At 46.4% G+C, this 19,699-nt stretch overlaps 1 protein-coding gene across 2 annotated transcripts in view; it reads left to right on the forward strand.

Moving 5' to 3' along the window:
* Window positions 1-19,699, forward strand: part of HCK (HCK proto-oncogene, Src family tyrosine kinase) — a 47,884-nt gene that overhangs the window by 5,955 nt on the left and 22,230 nt on the right. The window contains exons 1-4 of one of the 2 annotated variants that reach the window (XM_063147457.1): window positions 9,997-10,267; window positions 15,638-15,755; window positions 16,472-16,532; window positions 17,793-17,892. In XM_063147457.1, the coding sequence (XP_063003527.1) occupies window positions 15,639-15,755; window positions 16,472-16,532; window positions 17,793-17,892 (278 nt within the window). In that variant the 5' untranslated portion in view covers window positions 9,997-10,267; window position 15,638. Of the gene's footprint in view, window positions 1-9,996; window positions 10,268-15,637; window positions 15,756-16,471; window positions 16,533-17,792; window positions 17,893-19,699 lie in introns of those variants that run through there. The other variant, XM_063147458.1, reaches the window with a different exon arrangement.

The raw sequence follows: 19,699 nt of genomic DNA on the forward strand, positions 1-19,699 counted from the left end.
TGTGCGATAGCTAGTAGGCAGCTGCCATCATGGCCCACTGAGACAACAACATCTAACCTTCAATTTCTTGGTCAGCAGCCAAACAAAATGTCAATTTCTTGGCCAGCAGCCTCACTTGGGGGCCTCAAGGAAGAATCCTGGGTTTGCAGAGCTAGAAACTACCTAGTGAGGTCACCTATTCTAATCCCCCCTTCTCCAAAAAATTAAGATGCAGTGTTCTAGATCCAGCATTTCCTTCACCATATAGTGCCTGTCTTGAGTTTTTGGGTTTTGTTTGTTTTAAAAAAAGAACATCTGAAGAGAATATTGGGAGGGTCCTGTTGGACTCATGTCCCGCTTGTGGGTTCCTCGCTGGCAGCTGGTCGGCTACTATGTGAACAGAATACTGGACCTGGCACAGCAGTCATCTGTGGAGTCAGGGAAATATTTTTCTGCTTGCCCAGGCCATTTAGATTATCTGCTTTGGTTGGTACAGTTGGGACCTGCAATGAAATTTTGCAGCGTGGAGACACTCCATTCCGTTTCCCCTTCTATTCAGGTTTCCGGCCCGCCCACCCCACTCCCAACAAAACATTAAAAAGTAGTTCAGGACCCTTTCCTAGCCTGACCTGGAGAACCTTGGCGTTGAACCTGGGACCTTCTGTATGCAAATCAGGTGTTCTGTTACTGAGCCATGGCCCCCTTCAGTGGCTACCGCTCCGCTGACCAACATGCTCATGGTGATCTTGAGAGGGAGAATGAAACTGAGGAGGAAGTGTTATAGTGTTGGGTGACCGGACTGGATAAATGCATGTTCTGGTAATGAAAAAGCAGTAAAAATTCTTGCTAACCTAAATGCCTGTGCCCTGGAATAGTTGGTCATGGAACTGAGCAGGGACAATGGGGAGGCAGCCGTGGAGTTCGTCCTAAGTGGCGCTCAGGACCTCGTGCAACATGTGAGTGTTTTTGAACTGACCGGAAACAGTGACCAACAGCCCTATCAAATTTAATTGACCCCTAAGTGTAAAATTGCCTTGGAGGTTCAACACCTTACATTTGACTTCAAAAGAGGAAACTTCTCGGAAATGAGGGAACTGGTAAAAAGGAAGTTGAAAGGGATCACCCAAGGCCACGAAGGAGAGGTTCAGTTCGAATTCACACCACAAGTCAGGAGAGGTGCTATGAAGTCCCTAGAGTTCAGCTGCATGGTTAAAGAGCGGTACCAAGGAAGCATTAAGGAAAAGAAGGCTGCCTTTGGAAAACGGAAGTGAGGAGCACGAAAAGGAACACAAATTTGCACAAACGAAATGCAGGACATTAAGGGATGGGAGAAATGGATTTTGAGGAGCATGTTGTTAATTACATTAAGAACACTAATTATCAAAAGCAGGAAAATAGCTAGGGAGGCAGTTGAAACATTGGATGACAAGGAAGTTAAAGTAGTATTTACCAAAGATAAGGAGATTGTAGAGAAGGTGAATTATTATTATTATTATTATTATTAATAATAATAATAATAATAATAATAATAATAATAATAATATTGCATTTTTATACCACCCAATACCCGAAGCTCCCTGGGCGGTTCACAAAAACTAAAACAATTCAAAGTATAAAACAAACAGTATAAAAACATGATATAAAATACACATTAAAACGGATTAAAACATACCATACAACATTTTTATTCATGATTTGGACGAGGAGGTGCAGGGAATGCTGATCAAATTTGCAGATGACACAAAATTGGGTGGGATAGCTAATACCCTGGAAGACAGAAACAAACTTCAAAGTGATCTTGATAGGCTGGAGTGCTGGGCTGAAAACAACAGGATGAAATTTAATAGGGATAAATGCCAAGTTCTACATCTAGGAAATAGAAACCAAATGCACAGTTACAAGATGGGGGATACTTGGCTCAGCAATACTACAAACGAGAAGGATCTTGGAATTGTAGATCACAAGCTGAATATGAGCCAACAGTGCGACAAGCCTATGCGGCAGGGCCTTGCTATTTACTGTTTTACTCTGTACAGCACCATGTACATTGATGGTGCTATATAAATAAATAATAATAATAATAATAATAATGACTGCAAGAAAGGCCAATGTTATTTTGGGCTGCATTAATAGAAGTACAGCTTCCAAATCACATGAGGTACTGGTTCCTCTCTATTCAGCCCTGGTTAGGCCTCATCTAGAGTATTGCGTCCAGTTCTGGGCTCCACAATTCAAGAAGGACGCAGACAAGCTGGAGCGTGTTCAGAGGAGGGCAACCAAGATGATCAGGGGTCTGGAAACAAAGCCCTTTGAGGAGAGACTGAAAGAACTGGGCATGTTTAGCCTGGAGAAGAGAAGATTGAGGGGAGACATGAGAGCACTCTTCAAATACTTAAAAGGTTGTCACACAGAGGAGGGCCAGGATCTCTTCTCGATCCTCCCAGAGTGCAGGACACGGAATAACGGGCTCAAGTTAGAGGAAGCCAGACATCAGGAAAAACTTCCTGACTGTTAGAGCAGTACGACAATGGAACCAGTTACCTAGGGAGGTTGTGGGCTCTCCCACACTAGAGGCCTTCAAGAAGCAGCTGGACAATCACCTGTCAGGGATGCTTTAGGGTGGATTCCTGCATTGAGCAGGGGGTTGGACTCGATGGCCTTGTAGGCCCCTTCCAACTCTGCTATTCTATGATTCTATGATTAAAACATCTTTAAAACATCCTGAAAACATTCTAAAATTTCACTGGATAGGCCTGCCGGAATAGATCAGTCTTTATTGCTTTTTAAATTCTAAAAGACTGTCAAGTTGACGAATCTCCTCCGGCAGGCCATTCCACAGTCTGGAAGCAGCAGAAGAAAAGGTCCTTTGGGTAACAGTTGTTAATCTAGTTTTTGCTAGCTGAAGTGGATTCTTCCCAGAGGACCTGAGTGTGCAGGGCAGATTGTATGGGGGAAGGCGGTCCCACAGGTAGCCTGGACCCAAACCATGTAGGGCTTTAAAGATAATAACCAACACTTTGTACTGAATTCTTTCTGACTGTCTTCAGTGTGAAAGATGTAGGACAGATACCTCTGCCTGAACTAATATTTTCAGGAAGAGAGTCTGAGGAACTGAGACATGTAGTGGTAACGAGTGATGAAGTTCTAGACTGTATTGACAAACTGAAAACAAATTGCTGGATCAAGGTGATATCCACTCAAGAGTTCTTAACTCAAATGTAAAATTCCTGATCCAACAAAAATAAGTAACATGCCCCTAAGATTGGTCTCTGTGCCAGAGAACTGGAGAATCTGGGGACTGATTGGAAGAGATGCATAATGCAATGATGTCACATCATGTGATGTTTGTAATAGACATAAGTTAGAAAGAGCTAGGACAGTGATAGCTCCCGTGTTTCTGATAAAGTCTAGTAAAAAATGGGACAGGACGGTCATAAGTACATAGAATCATAGAATCATAGAATAGCAGAGTTGGAAGGGGCCTACAAGGCCATCGAGTCCAACCCCCTGCTCAATGCAGGAATCCACCCTAAAGCATCCCTGACAGATGGTTGTCCAGCTGCCTCTTGAAGGCCTCTAGTGTGGGAGAGCCCACAACCTCCCTAGGTAGCTGATTCCATTGTCGCACTGCTCTAACAGTCAGGAAGTTTTTCCTGATGTCCAGCCGGAATCTGGCTTCCTTTAACTTGAGTCCGTTATTCCGTGTCCTGCACTCTGGGAGGATCGAGAAGAGATCCTGGCCCTCCTCTGTGTGACAACCTTTTAAGTATTTGAAGAGTGCTATCATGTCTCCCCTCAATCTTCTCTTCTCCAGGCTAAACATGCCCAGTTCTTTCAGTCTCTCTTCATAGGGCTTTGTTTCTAGACCTCTGATCATCCTGGTTGCCCTCTTCTGAACATAGAAGAGCCCTATTGGATCAGGCTGAGGTGAGTTCATTTAGTGCCACATCCCGTGACCAGCCAGATCAGCTTTTCCCAACATGGTGCCCTACAGATCTATTGACTACAAGTCCTACCATCCCCAACCAGCATGACCCAACACATCTGGAGGGCACCGGGTCGGGAAAGCTGAGCTTCATGCTTCCAGAAATCTCATGAAGACAAAAGCCATCTGCACTGTATTGTGGAGGCTGAATAATATTTCGCTCTTGTGACTGATGATGCCTCCTTCCTGCAGAATGTTAATAAATCCACATGTTCCAGGAATGATTTACCTGCAGATCTAAAGAGGCGAAAGACATGACTTCTCAGAAACAGCTTTTTTATATTTTAAGAACATGAGAAGCGCCATGCTGGATCAGACCAAGGGTCCATCTAGTCCAGCACTCTGTTCTCACAGTGGCCAACCAGCTGTTAGCCAGTGACCAACAAAGCTGGACATCAGGAAAAACTTCCTGACTGTTAGAGCAGTACGACAATGGAATCAGTTCCTTAGGGAGGTTGTGGGCTCTCCCACCCTAGAGGCCTTCAAGAGGCAACTGGACAACCCTCTGTCGGGGATGCTTTAGGGTGGATTCCTGCATTGAGCAGGGGGTTCGACTCGATGGCCTTGTGGGCCACTTCCAACTCTGCTATTCTATGATTCTGTGATTCTATGAAAGCAGGACATGGTTCAACAACACCCTCCCACCCATGTTCCCCAGCAACGGGTGCACACGGGCTTACTGCAAAGCCAATTCCTGTCTCCCTCACTTTTTCGAGATCTTTGAGAGTGTCAACAAGTGCAGGGATTGAGGTGATCTGGTAGACATTATTATGTACAGGATTGTAAAAGGTCTCTGACGAAGTTGATTCATTTTAGTGGGCTTCTTGCAAGTAGACATTCAGGGGCTAAGTTGTCCTGTGAGCCCTCTGGTAAATCACTTCCCTTTTCTCATCAAAAAACCTGTGGTTTTGGTATACAGCACTTGCCGGCTGGCTGTTATGTGCTTCGCACAAACCCAGGCATAAACCACATGCAGAAAACCTGTCATGGGGAGAGCCAGCTCATGTCGGCAGCAGCAGCGTTTGACCATAATATTTTTTTATTCTGGTTTGTGTCATGAGCAGCCCTTCAGAGGGCATGAATAACTGGTGCCAGGTGCTTCCTAGGCAATCTTGTCATTGTGGGGACAGGATGGGTTGTATCCAATGTTAATCTACATGAAGGCCCATTCATTTCAATGGGTCTACTATAACTAGGGCTAACACTGGATACAATCTGGTGGATACAATCACAAGGCAGCAGGTATCTACAGAGACGAGGTTATGTAGTTAACTTATGGAACTCACTACCACAGGATGTAGTGATGGCCACCCATTTGGATGGCTTTCAAAGGGGGTTGGATTGACTCCTCGCTCTCCTTTATTCCTCATATTGAGGCAGTAGCTAAATCTTGTCGATTTTTCCTGTATAATATTGCCAGGATTCGATCATTTTTGTCTGTCTCTTCCGCCAAGACGCTTGTTCATGCACTGGTTATTTCACGGTTGGACTACTGCAACCTTCTTCTCTCTGGCCTTCCTTCTTCTCACATCAGTCCGTTGGTTTCTGTTCACCACTCTGCCGCAAAGATCATCTTCTTGGCTCGCCGCTCTGACCATGTTACTCCACTTCTGAAATCTCTTCATTGGCTTCCAATTCACTTCAGAATCCAATATAAACTTCTCCTGTTAACCTTCAAAGCTTTTCACTGTCTAGCTCCTTCCTATATCTCCTCTCTCATCTCACACTATTGCCCCGCTCGTGCTCTTCGCTCCTCTGATGCCATGTTTCTCGCCTGCCCAAGGGCCTCTACTTCCCTTGCTCGGCTTCATCCATTCTCTTCTGCTGCCCCATACGCCTGGAACGCTCTTCCAGAACATTTCAGAACTACAACTTCAATCGCAGCTTTTAAAGCTCAACTAAAAACTTTTCTTTTTCCTATAGCTTTTAAAACTTGATGTTGTGCAGACTTTATACTGTTAGTTTTACCCTACCTGTGCCTGCTTACCCTACCCTGTGCCTGTTTGCATTCTCTTCCCCTCCTTATTGTTTTACTATGATTTTATTAGATTGTAAGCCTATGCGGCAGAGTCTTGCTATTTACTGTTTTACTCTGTACAGCACCATGTACATTGATGGTGCTATATAAATAAATAAATAAATAAATTAATAATAATAATAATAATAATAATAATAATAATAAGGGCAACTAGCCCTGATGGTTATGTGCTATCTCCAGTATCCAAGGCAGTAAGCCTGTGTGCACCAGTTGCTGGGGAACATGGGTGGGAGGGTGCTGTTGCACCATGTCCTGCTTGTTCATCCCTGGCCGATGGCTGGTTGGCCACTGCGTGAACAGAGTGCTGGACTAGATGGACCCTGGGTCTGATCCAGCATCAGGGCACTCCTTATGTTCTTATGCTGGCAGTGGTGGCTGGCTGTTGATAAAATCAGTAGCGGAACTCCTGTCGATTTTAGTCGGTGCAGATTAATTCTACCATATGTCAGAGGCAGGTACCTTCTCTTTGCTAGGCCATTTTCTTTGCATTCAGAAGGCCCGAGAATTCTATCCCTGGCGCCTCCAGCTTAAAGGGCCGGGTGATACTAGCCTAAGTAGGCAGATAGCCACAGCTAGACCTAAGGTTTATCCTGGGATCTTCCAGGGTTCGCCCCTGCCTGAGCACTGGATCCCCTGTGTGTCACCTAGATGAACAGGTTTGACCCCTGGACGATCCAGGGATAAACCTTAGGTCCAGCTATGGCCTCAGTTTGATCTGGAAGAAAATTACCTTCCCACCTGTAACAGTTTCCAGAGGGGCTAGCCCTGTGAGGCCGTTGTCGTGACATCAATAAAGAGTGTTGTGGCACTGGAAAGACTTAGCAGGCTTAGTCTGGCATCTACTTTTGCGGAACCAGCCCACTTCCTCAGGTGTGTGCAGGTGGGCACCTGCAGCTGACGAAGCATCTACAGAAGCTTAGGGCAGAATCAATTTGCTAGCCTTTAAGGTGCCACAAGACTCTTCGTTGCTCTTCCTTTCTGTGATTATACTTTCATGATAATGAGGAGTCTAGTTGGGGCACTTTCAAGACTTAACATGTTTATTAGGATGTGAGTTTTTGTGGACAAGGATTTTCAACGAACTCACGTGGCCAGCCCTCTGGAAATTACAGGAAGGTTTTAACAAGACTTTAACAAGGAAGGTTTTTAACATAGCCAGTACCTTAGACCAGAGTGGCTGAGACCTTAACTATTAGACAAGTGTGTATAGGCCTACTAATAACAACTGGTCATAGCAGCTCAGCCTTCCTCAACCTGGGACACTCCAGATGTGTTGGACTACAACTCCCAGAATGCCCCAGCCTGGCTGGGGCATTCTGGGAGGTGCAGTCCAACACATCTGGAGCGCCCCAGGTTGAGGAAGGCTGACTAAATAGACATTTCAAAGACACTGTGACTTTTATAGGCATTTTTTCTAATACCTCTGCTGTTTACCACCTGATGCCTTCCAGATGTATTGGACTGCAACCCCCATCATTCCCTGCCAGCATGCCACACAGGCTGGGAATGATGGGACTTGTAGTCCAACACACCTGGAGGGCACCAGATTGGGGACAGCTGTTATACCTTTTTTCTGCTAAAATCTACCATCTAGGCCGCTTGACCCAGCAGGGCCGTTTTCATGCCCTTTTGTAGCAGGGGCCTCTACTGTTGCTGTCCTTTGGAGGAAGCCATTTGGAACCTTCTAGGCCCCTTCCAACTCTACTATTCTATGATCCTATGATTTGGAGTCTCCGTTCCTGGGATGGTGCCTGTTACTTCATCCTAAACTGTCACAGCATAGGGGGTTGGGATGGGGAGGAATTTCCCCTCAGACCTGCTTGGCCAGTGACTTCTCTGCTTTCTCTCTGCTGACTTTCTGGGTGACTTGCTTGAGCAAGCTGGATTTTCTGGGGATTTTTGGTTTGTGGGAGGCGGGTACTGTTTTTTATTTATCTTTTCTTTCTTTTTTGCAGAAGTTGTTTCCTTCTTCTTCCGTTTCCGATCTGTAAATTGTCAACTTAAAATGCCAGGAATGAAACCTAGATCTTGTGTATCCAAAATGTTGCTCCGGCACTGGAGACCTTGCACAAAGCAGAACCAAGCGCAGCAATACCAGATCAGCCTGCAAATGCAGGACTGCATGATTGAGTGTCGTGCCAAAACACCCTGCATGTGGAAAACTAGCCTTCCAGGCAGAAGGATCTTAGCCTTATATTCTCTTGTGCAGCTCCTGTCCTTTTCGGTGGTAGTCGGGGCAAAAGAACACCCTGGTAGACAGTGCTCCGTGGGTCAAATCTGTTGCTCACTCCCCATCCCTGTTTGACTGCCTGTAAAGGTGTCTTAGAACCAGTATCTGAGATGGAAGCTCACATTCTCTCCTGGAAGAGACATCGCTGAATGGTGGCCGAGATGTCTTGGCCTGGAGCCCGAAACAGCAAAGAGTCTTGTGTGCGGCAGCTTAAAGACGAACACATTTATTATTGCTTTTAAATAGAATCATTTACCTAGGGAGTTTGTGGGCTCTCCCACACGAGAGGCCTTCAAAGGCAGCTGGACAAGCATCTGTCAGGGATGCTTTAGGGTGGATTCCTACATTGAGCAGGGGGTTGGACTTGATGGCCTTGTAGGCCCCTTCCAACTCTGCTGTTCTATGATTCTGTGATTCTATTGTTTGTGCAGAGTTAGGCATGTGAGCTGCACGTTGGCAGGGCTGCATGAAATCCCAAAGCGGCTGGTGGTGCAGGGGAACTTTTCAGTGGTGCCCCCCCCAATTATGGAACGATCTCCCCGACAAGGCTCCAACATTGTTATCTTTTCAGCGTCAGGTCAAGACTTTTCTCTCAGGCATTTAACAGCATATGCTGAGGGGTTTTTTTTAATTCTTAACTGACCCCGGAATAGTTTTTAAATGAATATTGTCTGTTTTTATGGTTTTAAATTTTGTATATTTGTTTTTAACGTTCACTGTTTTTAATCTTTGTAAACTGCCCGGAGAGCTTCAGCAATGGGGCGGTATATAAATGTAATAAATAATAATAATAATTTATTATGGCAGAAGTCTGCTCTATGCCAATTCAGGAAGCTGTGTGTTTCTTCCCTCATCCCCTGATTTTTGCACCAAGCCTGACGAAGAATTCTGGAGAACTTGAAAACTTGCACGTTTTTGTGGAATTTTGGTTGGCCCTAATAAAGGTATTCCCCAACTGTCAATTTTGGATTCCCCCACCTCTCATGTTGCAACACAGGTACTATTGGCTCTGTGTGTGTGTGTGTGTGTGTGTGTGTGTGTGTGTGTGTGTGTGTGTTTTATGTAATAAATTTCTTAGTCTTTAAGGTGACACAAGATTCTTTGTTTTTGCTGTGAGACAGACTCGCATTCTTGATCGATCGGCAGTTTCTCTGGAAATTGCCAATATTTTGTACAGCTCGTGATGTGAAGCTGCCGACATCGCTGCCTTTCTGGTGCCTTGAGAAAACTCTCTCTTCCCTTCCTCCGCAGGAAATTTCCCTGCGCTGAGGGAAATGAAATGTCTCTCACAGTGCTGCCTCCACGAGCCACCTTGGGTCAGCGATATCGGTCACTTCTCGTAATCCCCTGTCCCCCAGGCAAAAAGCTCCTTCTGCTTTTTGCTTGTTAATTTCTTGAGGGGATCGCGTCAGGGCGGAAGGAAACGGCCTTTCACCACTGTCTCCTCTTCTAGCTGTGCGGCTACTGAGTTGGTGACGCTTCATGAGGAAATAGCTATAAGGGAAACCCCTACTCCCCCCCCTTGAGAATTTTCGAATTGAAGAACTGATGCCAAATGCCCCCCCCCCCACTTCCCATGTTGCATCCAAAACTTCTGCTTGATCAGCGTCAGGGCGGTGTAGCGGTCAGAGTGCCAGACTCGGTCAGGAGTGACACAGACTCAGATCCCCGCTCAGCTATGAAGGTTGCGGGTGAACATTGACCAGCCATGATCTTGCCGCTTCGCCTACCTCGTAGGGCTCTTGTGAGGACAGAACGTTGCAAGGGCAAGAACCCCGTACGTCAGAGGAAGCTGCCGTATGCTGAATTCAGAGCCTTGACCTGTTTTGCCCACTGCTGTTGACCCTGGCTGGCAGAAGCTCTCCAAGGTTTCAAGGCAGGATTTTCCCAGCCCCGTTTGGAGAGGCTGGAGATCGAATCTGGGAGTTACTGCATGCAAAACAGGGGCTCTACCCACTGAACTACACAGCCCTTCCCTCTGGACTCTGGTTTGCAGTGAAGAACAAAGCCTTTGAGATCCCCTGAAGTTTTGCTTGTAAGTGTACCCTCAAGTTCTTCCTTATAGGACGAAAAGACAACACGGGAAGCCGTTAAGACGAGGGATGTTTCAGGTATTCGATTAGGAGTCCTCGTAAATATGTCAGCGGGATCAGGGTGAGCCATCTCTCTTCGAGAAGCAGGGCTCCTCTCTGTTCTTCGGGTAGTGGCCCAGCCTGCCGCCTCTGGCCTTCTCCCCCAAGGGTGGCTTGTCAGGCCGGCTGGCGTTCAGTTCATGCCTCTCTCTTTTGGAAGCCCTTTGGGTCCAACCGTGGGGCGGTGCAGGCGGTGGAGATGGGGAGGGAAAGAATGAGCAGCTGATTATGCAAAGTCTTGCTCAGGCTGAGTGGAGAGTAGGGTGGGGAACGGGACAAAGGCGCACCAGGAACGCCGATGAGTGGAAAGCATTGCATTTCCCTCAACTGTGGGGCGCGTTCCCAAACCGCGACCACTCACCTGCACGCACCAGCCAGCCACCCAAATGCATGTTACTTTGTGCAACTATTTTTTTACTGCATGCCCAAACTTAGGAAGCTCTCTTATCCCGAGGCAGTATATGCATTGCTCTGTATTTTAAAAAATATCCTTCCGCATAGAAAAATAGCATGCCAGAAGGGAAAGGGTTAGCCTGGCCTTCTTCTTGATATGCTAGCTTTTCTATATGCAGGGAGATGTTTGTCCTTTGTATGGAGGCGCATTCAAAGCTTCATCCCACGTCCCTGCTTCCCTCGGATTATCCCCACAGTGCTAAGCTTTCGTAGTTGTTGTTGTTGTTGCTACCGGGTGACAGCGATCCTTTGCATACCAGGAAGTGAGTTGAAGGGGGGAAATGTAAAAAATCATACAAAATCAACGGATGACCCAATTCAATTCAAAGTTGGTATGCTTAAAGCTCTCCCTAATATCTATTACTGTGCCAGTTTTGGTGTCTTTATCTTTAAAGCTTACGCAGATGTAAGCATTTGTTTAAAATCCTGCTCCTGTGCCCCAGCGGCGGCTCGGAAGATATGCTCAAAAAGTAGGGGCTAAATACGGCGTATCTTTTGGCTTTATTGCACAATTAAGGCAGGATGCCTGGGAGTGCTTCACAATCAAAGCAGAATATAAGGTGGGAAACTTCTGAGTCCTTTGCATGCAATTCGCAGTGATTGCACAGTATAACGCTGGTGTGATAAAGCTGTCAGTCACAGGAACATAGGAAGCTGCCTTATTCTGAGTCAGGCCCTTAGGTCCATCTAGCCCAGTATTGTCGACACTGACTGGCAGCAGCGGCTCTCCAGGGTTTCAGGTAGGAGCTTTGTTAGCCTTACCTGGAAAACCCAGGGATTGAACCTGGGACCTTCTGCATACAAAGCAGGAACTCTATTGGTGAGTTACTGTCCTTCCCTTCACCTTGAGCTCCCTTGGTGGGAAGGTAGGATCTCAACGTAATAAATAAGCCTCCTTAAGAAAAATTGTTTTGAAAGTAAATGTGCAAATTTTACAATAAAACAGACTTTTTTTCTGAGTTTAGATGCACACTTTACACCCCAAAAGCTGTAGTTATAGGGTGTCAAAATTAATTATACTCAAGGATCACAAATGATGGGCCAATTCCCCTGAAGACTGCTTGTCCACTGCCTTCCCCTGCAGTGTGCAGCCACAAGGGAACCTCAGATGTGTTCTGGGATGCCCAGTGACAATGATGCTCCACTGATCCACTGGGCCAGTGCCCCATATGGACGGAGTGTGCAGCCTAGAGTACATAGAATCATAGAATAGCAGAGTTGGGAGGGGCCTACAAGGCCATCGAGTCCAACCCCCAGCTCAATGCTCAATGTGTCTAAAGGGCAGCTTTGGGACCACCTTGCTAACAGTGCTGAGTGTTTTAAGAGCCCCCACAATGATTTGGAGAAGTATGAACAGTAAGGATGTTCTCATGTCGAACATGAACTGAACAACTTCCTCAAGCACCCCTAGCAACTGGCTCAGCAATACTACAAACGAGAAGGATCTCGGAATTGTTGTAGATCACAAGCTGAATAGGAGCCAACAGTGCGATATGGCTGCAAGAAAGGCCAATGCTATTTTGGGCTGCATTCATAGAAGTATAGCTTCCAAATCATGTGAGGTACTGGTTCCTCTCTATTCGGCCCTGGTTAGGCCTCATCTAGAGTATTGCGTCCAGTTCTGGGCTCCACAATTCAAGAAGGATGTAGACAAGCTGGAGCGTGTTCAGAGGAGGGCAACCAGGATGATCAGGGATCTGGAAACAAAGCCCTCTGAAGAGAGACTGAAAGAACTGGGCATGTTTAGCCTGGAGAAGAGAAGATTGAGGGGAGACATGAGAGCACTCTTCAAATAATTGAAAGGTTGTCACACAGAGGAGGGCCAGGATCTCTTCTCGATCCTCCCAGAGTGCAGGACACGGAATAACGGGCTCAAGTTGCAGGAAAGCAGATTCCAGCTGGACATCAGGAAAAACTTCCTGACTGTTAGAGCAGTACGACAATGGAATCGGTTACCTAGGGAGGTGGTGGGCTCTCCCACACTAGAGGCCTTCAAGAGGCAGCTGGACAACCACCTGTCAGGGATGCTTTAGGGTGGATTCCTGCATCTAGCAGGGGGTTGGACTCAATGGCCTTATAGGCCCATTCCAACTCTACTATTCTATGAGTCACGTGAACCTGAGTGTTCTCTTGGATGATATAGAAGCCTCAGGCATGCAAGCATGCTGGGAAATAATACTGACCTTGAATTATTGTGGCAGCAATCCTGTGCACATGTACATGGGAATAATCCCCATTCAACACAGTGGGACTTGCTTCTGAGTAAACATCCATAGGATTACGTTGCACATAGAATCATAGAATCATAGAATAGCAGAGTTGGAAGGGGCCTCCAAGGTCATCGAGTCCAACCCCCTGCTCAATGCAGGAATCCCCCCTAAAGCATCCCTGACAGATGGTTGTCCAGCTGCCTCTTGAAGGCCTCTAGTGTGGGAGAGCCCACAACCTCACCAGGCAACTGGTTCCATTGTCGTACTGCTCTAACAGTCAGGAAGTTTTTCCTGATGTCCAGCTGGATGTCCATGTGGTTGAAACTCCTCAGAACTCCTTATATGTCACTGTACACTTTATTTACTCGATCAAACTTCAAAGCTGTTACCCCTAAGACCATATCTCCTGTTTGGGTAAACAAAGGCTACCAGGATTTTGATCATGTGGTATAAGTCTTGATAGACGGTACCACTTCAGGATGTAGGATCACATGACTGAATGCTTCCCTGCATTTCTTAAAAGTAAGTACAGCAAAGACCTCCCTGTATAGAAAACTATAAGGCATTGGAGAGAAGCCTGAAGTGCTAACTTTCTGTATGCTGGGAGCTAGATTTCAGATCCCAGATTCTGCACTTGCTTGGTAAAAATTGAAATGATGGCAACTCTGCTCATTTATGAGGGGGGGATCCTTTTTTCATTTATGATTAAAAAAAGCACCAACTTCCCATGAGTACATTCTGTGTTTCCTCTGAGACAATTCTTTGTTGGAAGGTGCTTTTATTTTGTTTTTAATATTGCTTTGCCTATGCTAATGATGATTTCACAGCATGGATGGAGCGTGAATTTGAAACTTTCAAACGTTATTATTTTGGTTACAAGGAGATAAGAAAATGTATTTGTGGTTAGATGCAAATTCGATACCGTACCATCTCTGAAACTCAGGTTCCTGCACTACGGGTTTGCCGGCATGAGGTTACAAACTCTGCAGCTGATGGCCATTGTCTGTAAAAAAACATGCCTGCAGAATTTAATCGGTCGGTGGCCAGCTAGTGTCTGTTGCAACCGCTTGCTTCCCCTCTGGCTGGTGGCAGGCTGTGATAAATGAGATGTCTAAATGAGAGCCTGGTTTGAGTGATGAGACATTTGGGGACAACTTCGGGGTTTGCAGGAAGTGGGGGAGAAGAACTTGACAGCTGTCACAGAACGCTACCTAAATGTGTGAATTAGGAAGTCATTAGTTTAAATTTCACTTCAGCCATGCACTGAAGCCAGCGTTAAGTGAAAACTTCATCACACCTACACGTTTGTCCTGGTTTTCCCTCGAATTGTCCCACTTCGTTTCCATAGCGTATGAAAGCTTGCAAACTTACACCTGTGCGCTTGTACGCCCCAAGCCTCTGTACACCTCTCCTGTAGCGCGTTGCTGTTATCCCATTTTATTTCTCCTTTGGATGTTTGCTGATGGGTTTTTGCTTTTGGAACACAAACCCTAAAGCCTGAACACACCCTTCCTCATGTTTTTAGCATGTTTTTAACAATGTATATTATGTTTTAATTCAGTTTTATGTATTTTATATTTACTGTTCCTGCCTCGATCAGAATGGAGAGGCGGGTAAGAAATAAAAGATGATAATGATGATGATTAACAGGGCTCCATCTCATTTCATAGAATCATAGAATCATAGAATAGCAGAGTTGGAAGGGGCCTACAAGGCCATCGAGTCCAAGCCCCTGCTCAAGGCAGGAATCCACCCTAAAGCATCCTGGACAGATGGTTGTCCAGCTGCCTCTTGAAGGCCTCTAGTGTGGGAGAGCCCACAACCTCCCTAGGTCACTGATTCTATTGTCATACTGCTCTAACAGTCAGGAAGTTTTTCCTGATGTCCAGCTGGAATCTGGCTTCCTTTAACTTGAGCCCGTTATTCCGTGTCCTGCACTCTGGGAGGATCGAGAAGAGATCCTGGCCCTGCTCTGTGTGACAACCTTTTAAGTATTTGAATAGTGCTCTCATGTCTCCCCTCAGTCTCCTCTTCTCCAGGCTAAACATGTCCAGTTGTTTCAGTCTCTCTTCATAGGGCTTTGTTTCCAGACCCCTGATCATCCTGGTTGCCCTCCTCTGAACACACTCCAGCTTGTCTGCGTCCTTCTTGAATTGTGGAGCCCAGAACTGGACGCAATACTCCAGATGAGGCCTAACCAGGGCTGAATAGAGAGGAACCAGTACCTCACGTGATTTGGGAGCTATACTTCTATTAAGCTATACTTCTATTTAGTGTTCTCTCTTGAAAAATTCCCCTGGATAGGCCTGCCGGAAGAGATCAGTCTTTATAGCTTTCTGGAATGCTAATAGACTGTTAAGTTGATGAGTTTCCTCTGGCAGGCCATTCCACAGTCTGGGAGCAGCAGAAGAAAAGGTGCTCTGGGTAATACCCGTCAGCCTAACCTTGACTGACTGAAGTAGATTCTTCCCAGAGGACCAGAGTGTGTGGGTAGGATTGTACAGGAGAAAGAGTTAGGGATGAGATGAACATGCCAGGAATAGTTTCTTTTTCACCCACCACCAGAACCTGGATTTAAGGACTGTCTCTCTCTTTGCTCTTTCCTCCTAGTATGGGCTGCATAAAATCCAAAGAAGTTGGCCTTCGTGGAAAGATATCACGAACCAATTCGAACTCCAGTCTCCAGGGACGTTATGTGGGTGACCCCACAGGATTCAGGTTCAAAATGGTAAGTCCAAAGGCTGGGGAATTCATTGCCAGAATCAAGGGAAGTTAAGGAGTGGTACTTAACTGAGTGCCAACGATCAGGAGCTGCCCATTAATGGAATTGTGGGTGGTTTCTGATTGCGTAGCATAATCCACAGAGTCTAGGACAGCCTTCCCCAACCTGGTACCCTCCAGGTTGAATCATAGAATAGCAGAGTTGGAAGGGGCCTACAAGGCCATCGAGTCCAACCCCCTGCTCAATGCAGGAATCCACCCTAAAGCATCCCTGACAGATGGCTGTCCAGCTGCCTCTTGAAGGCCTCCAGTGTGGGAGAGCCTAGGTCACTGGTTCCATTGTTGTACTGCTCAGACAGTCAGGAAGTTTTTCCTGATGTCCAGCCAGAATCTGGCTTCCTGTAACTTCAGCCACTGCATCCCTGGTTTAATTAGAATCATAGAATGGCAGAGTTGGAAGGGGCCTACAAGGCCATCGAGTCCAACCCCCTGCTCAAGGCAGGAATCCACCCTAAAGCATCCCTGACAGAGGGTTGTCCAGCTGCCTCTTGAAGGCCTCTAGTGTGGAACTACACCTCCTAGCATTCCCCACCAGTGTGGCCAAAGCTGGTCCAGGGTTTCTGTGTTTCCTCTTTGCTTGTGGGAAAGGTTTTAATATGATGTATTGGTTTTTGTTGTTGTTGTTGTTGGGTTAACAAGCAATTCTTTTGTCTTGACTTCCAGGGAAACAAAGTTAACAAGCCTATCAAACCTATCAAGCCTCCCAAACCTCCCAAACCTGATGGTATGTAGCGTCTGATTGGGCAAAAGGCAGGTTCACATGCTCATGGCCCAGGACTATGTCAAAGACCTTGACTTCCTACACAGACCAACGCAGCTTCCTGATCAACATAGTTAAATTATGGAACTCACTACCACAAGATGGTAGTGAGTTCCAAAAAAACCCCAAACCTGCTCCCACTCCCCCCACCTGATGGGCACGGAGCACCCCAAGAGCTCTATACCCCATACCCGTTTCCCACCTTCTTGCATTTACTCGTGAGGAGGCGGGACGAAGCAGGGGCAGGCAGCCACACAACTCCCGCAATCCCAGGATGATCCCGAGTTTGTGGGAAGAATTGGGTTTCCCCAGGGGTTTTTTTATCCCTGGGGAAACCTGTGCTTGTCGCCACCTGCCCCCAGGAGTCCCTGTGTGTCATTTGGACACACAACGACTTGGCCGTTACCAGCTCGGACCATCGGGCTGGTGTAGACATGACCATAGAATCATAGAATAGTATTTATTTATTTATTTATTTATTACATTTTTATACCGCCCAATAGCCGAAGCACTCCTAGTAGAGTTGGAAGGGGTCTACAAAGCCATTGAGTCCAACCCCCTGCTCAAGGCAGGAATCCACCCTAAAGCATCCCTAACAGGTGGATGTCCAGCTGCCTCTTGAGGTGGGGAGAGCCCACCACTGCCTTAGGTAACTGGTTCCATTGTCATACTGCTCTAACAGTCAGGAAGTTTTTCCTGATGTCCAGCCGGAATCTGGCTCCTTTAACTTGAGCCCGTTATTCCGTGTCCTGCACTCTGGGAGGATCGAGAAGAGATCCTGGCCCTCCTCTGTGGGACAACCTTTTAAGTCTTTGAAGAGTGCTCTCATGTCTCCCCTCCATCTTCTCTTCTCCAGGCTAAACATGCCCGTTTCTTTCAGTCTCTCCTCATAGGGCTTTGTTTCCACATTATATCCAAATGCAGGTAACCCAACTTTAATGGCTATTTTTTTTTAAAAAAAGGAAAAATAGCTTTCATAGGGGCCAATTTTGGGTAGAGAAGGAGGAGAGGGAAGGGTGCTTCTTGCTTGCCCGTGAAGGCATGCTGCCTGGTTGCCTCTCCACCCTCTCAAAGCCCCTTTCCCTGAACTGAGATGTCCTGTAGCACCTTTGCTCCTTCTCAGTCCTGCAGATGTGGCCCCTGGTGGTGAAGCTAGGTTGGTCCTTGGTTTCTGCCAAAATGTTGAGGTTGTGTGAATACAAGCTCCCTTGTTCGTTCCCACAGGACCGGAGGACTTCATTGTGCTGGCCCTGTACGACTATGAAGCCATAAACAAGGAGGACTTGAGCTTTCAGAAGGGTGAACACCTGAAAGTGCTGGAGGAGTAAGTAACTAGCAGACCTCCTTCCTTTATATACACCCAGACAACAACTACGATCCTCAGAGGAGGTCCTTCTGGCCATTCCGAGATGAACGGAACGCTGCCATGAAGGACCTCGGCAGCAGGGCCTTCTCTGTGGTGGCACCCACCCTCTGGAAGACCCTCCCCTCATGCTGTTTGGAAGGCGGGAAATGTAATATCTTTTAAATGCCTCCTGAAGACATAGATTTTTACACAGACTTTCCCTGGTCTTTAATGTAGCTGGTTTTATATTGCCTTTTAAACTGTTTAACGTTTTAAATTTGTACTTGTTATAGTTTATGTTTTTTTTTAATTGTGCACTGCCCAGAGAACTTCAGCTGATGGGCAGTATAAAAATGTAATTAATTAATTAATTAATTAATTAATAATAAATAACAGGCCCTTCCAGGGCCTCTGTTCCTTGAACGATGGAGATGATATAGGAACTGAGGATTGCAGCCGTTTTTCTGTGGGTACCTGGTTGACTCACGCTGAGTCCCAGTAAGTCTTGGGACAACTCTGCAGGGGTGTTTTTGCCTGCTTTTAGTTTGATGCGGAAGCACAATGTTGGAAGTCCAAGAGACATTTACCCTACTTTGCCCCCACCCCGAAACACAATGAGCAATATGTATTATTAATTTGCTTTTATTCTTATGTAAGTTTAGCTGACACGTTGGTTATAGGATGGTATATAAATATCTAAAACAATACAATTCGGTTTGTGGGACAACCTTATGTATGCCATTGGTGGCCATCGCTACATCTTGTGGAAGTGAATTCCACAGTTTAACCGTGCACTGTAGTAAAAAAAAAAATCACATATAATCATAGAATAATAGAGTTGGAAGGGGTCTATAAGACTATTGAGTCCAACCCCCTGCTGAATGCAGGAATCCACCTAAAAGCATCCCTGACAGATGGTTGTCCAGCTGCCTCTTGAAGGCCGCTAGTGTGGGAGAGCCAACGACCTCCCTAGGTCATTGACATACTGCTCTAAGGTCAGGAAGTTTTTCCTGATCACCAGCCGGAATCTGGCTTCCTGTAAGTTGAGCCTATTATTCCGTGTCCTGCACTCTGGGATGATCGAGAAGAGATCCAGGCCCTCCTTTCTGTGACCACCTTTCATAGAATCATAGAACAGTAGAGTTGGAAGGGGCTTATAAGGCCATTGGTCCAATCCCCTGCTCAATGCAGGAATCCACCCTAAAGCATCCCTGACAGGTGGTTGTCCAGCTGCCTCTGGAAGGCCTCTAGGGTGGAGAGCCCACAACCAAACTAGGTAACAGGTTCCATTGTGGTACTGCTCTAACAGTCAGGAAGTTTTTCCTGATGTCCAGCCAGAATCTGGCTTCCTTTAACTTGAGCCCGTTATTCCGTGTCCTGCACTCTGGGAGGATGGAGAAGAGATCCTGGCCCTCCTCTGTGTGACAACCTTTTAAGTATTTGAAGAGGGCTATCATGTCTCCCCTCCATCTTCTCTTCTCCAGGCTAAACCTGCCCAGTTCTTTCAGTCTCTCTTCATAGGGCTTTGTTTCCAGACCCCTGATCATCCTGGTTGCCCTCCTCTGAACACGCTCCAGCTTGTCTGTGTCCTTCTTGAATTGTGGAGCCCAGAACTGGACGCAATACTCTAGATGAGGTCTAACCAGTGCCAAATAGAGGGGAACCAGTACCTTACGCGATTTGGAAGCTGTACTTTTATGTATGCAGCCAAAGATAGCATTTGCTTTTTTTGCAGCCACATCACAGTGTTGGCTGATATTAAGCTTGTTATGTACATCCATGTCAA

Source organism: Elgaria multicarinata, chromosome 1 (genome assembly GCF_023053635.1).
Source record: "Elgaria multicarinata webbii isolate HBS135686 ecotype San Diego chromosome 1, rElgMul1.1.pri, whole genome shotgun sequence".
NCBI lineage: Eukaryota > Metazoa > Chordata > Lepidosauria > Squamata > Anguidae > Elgaria > Elgaria multicarinata.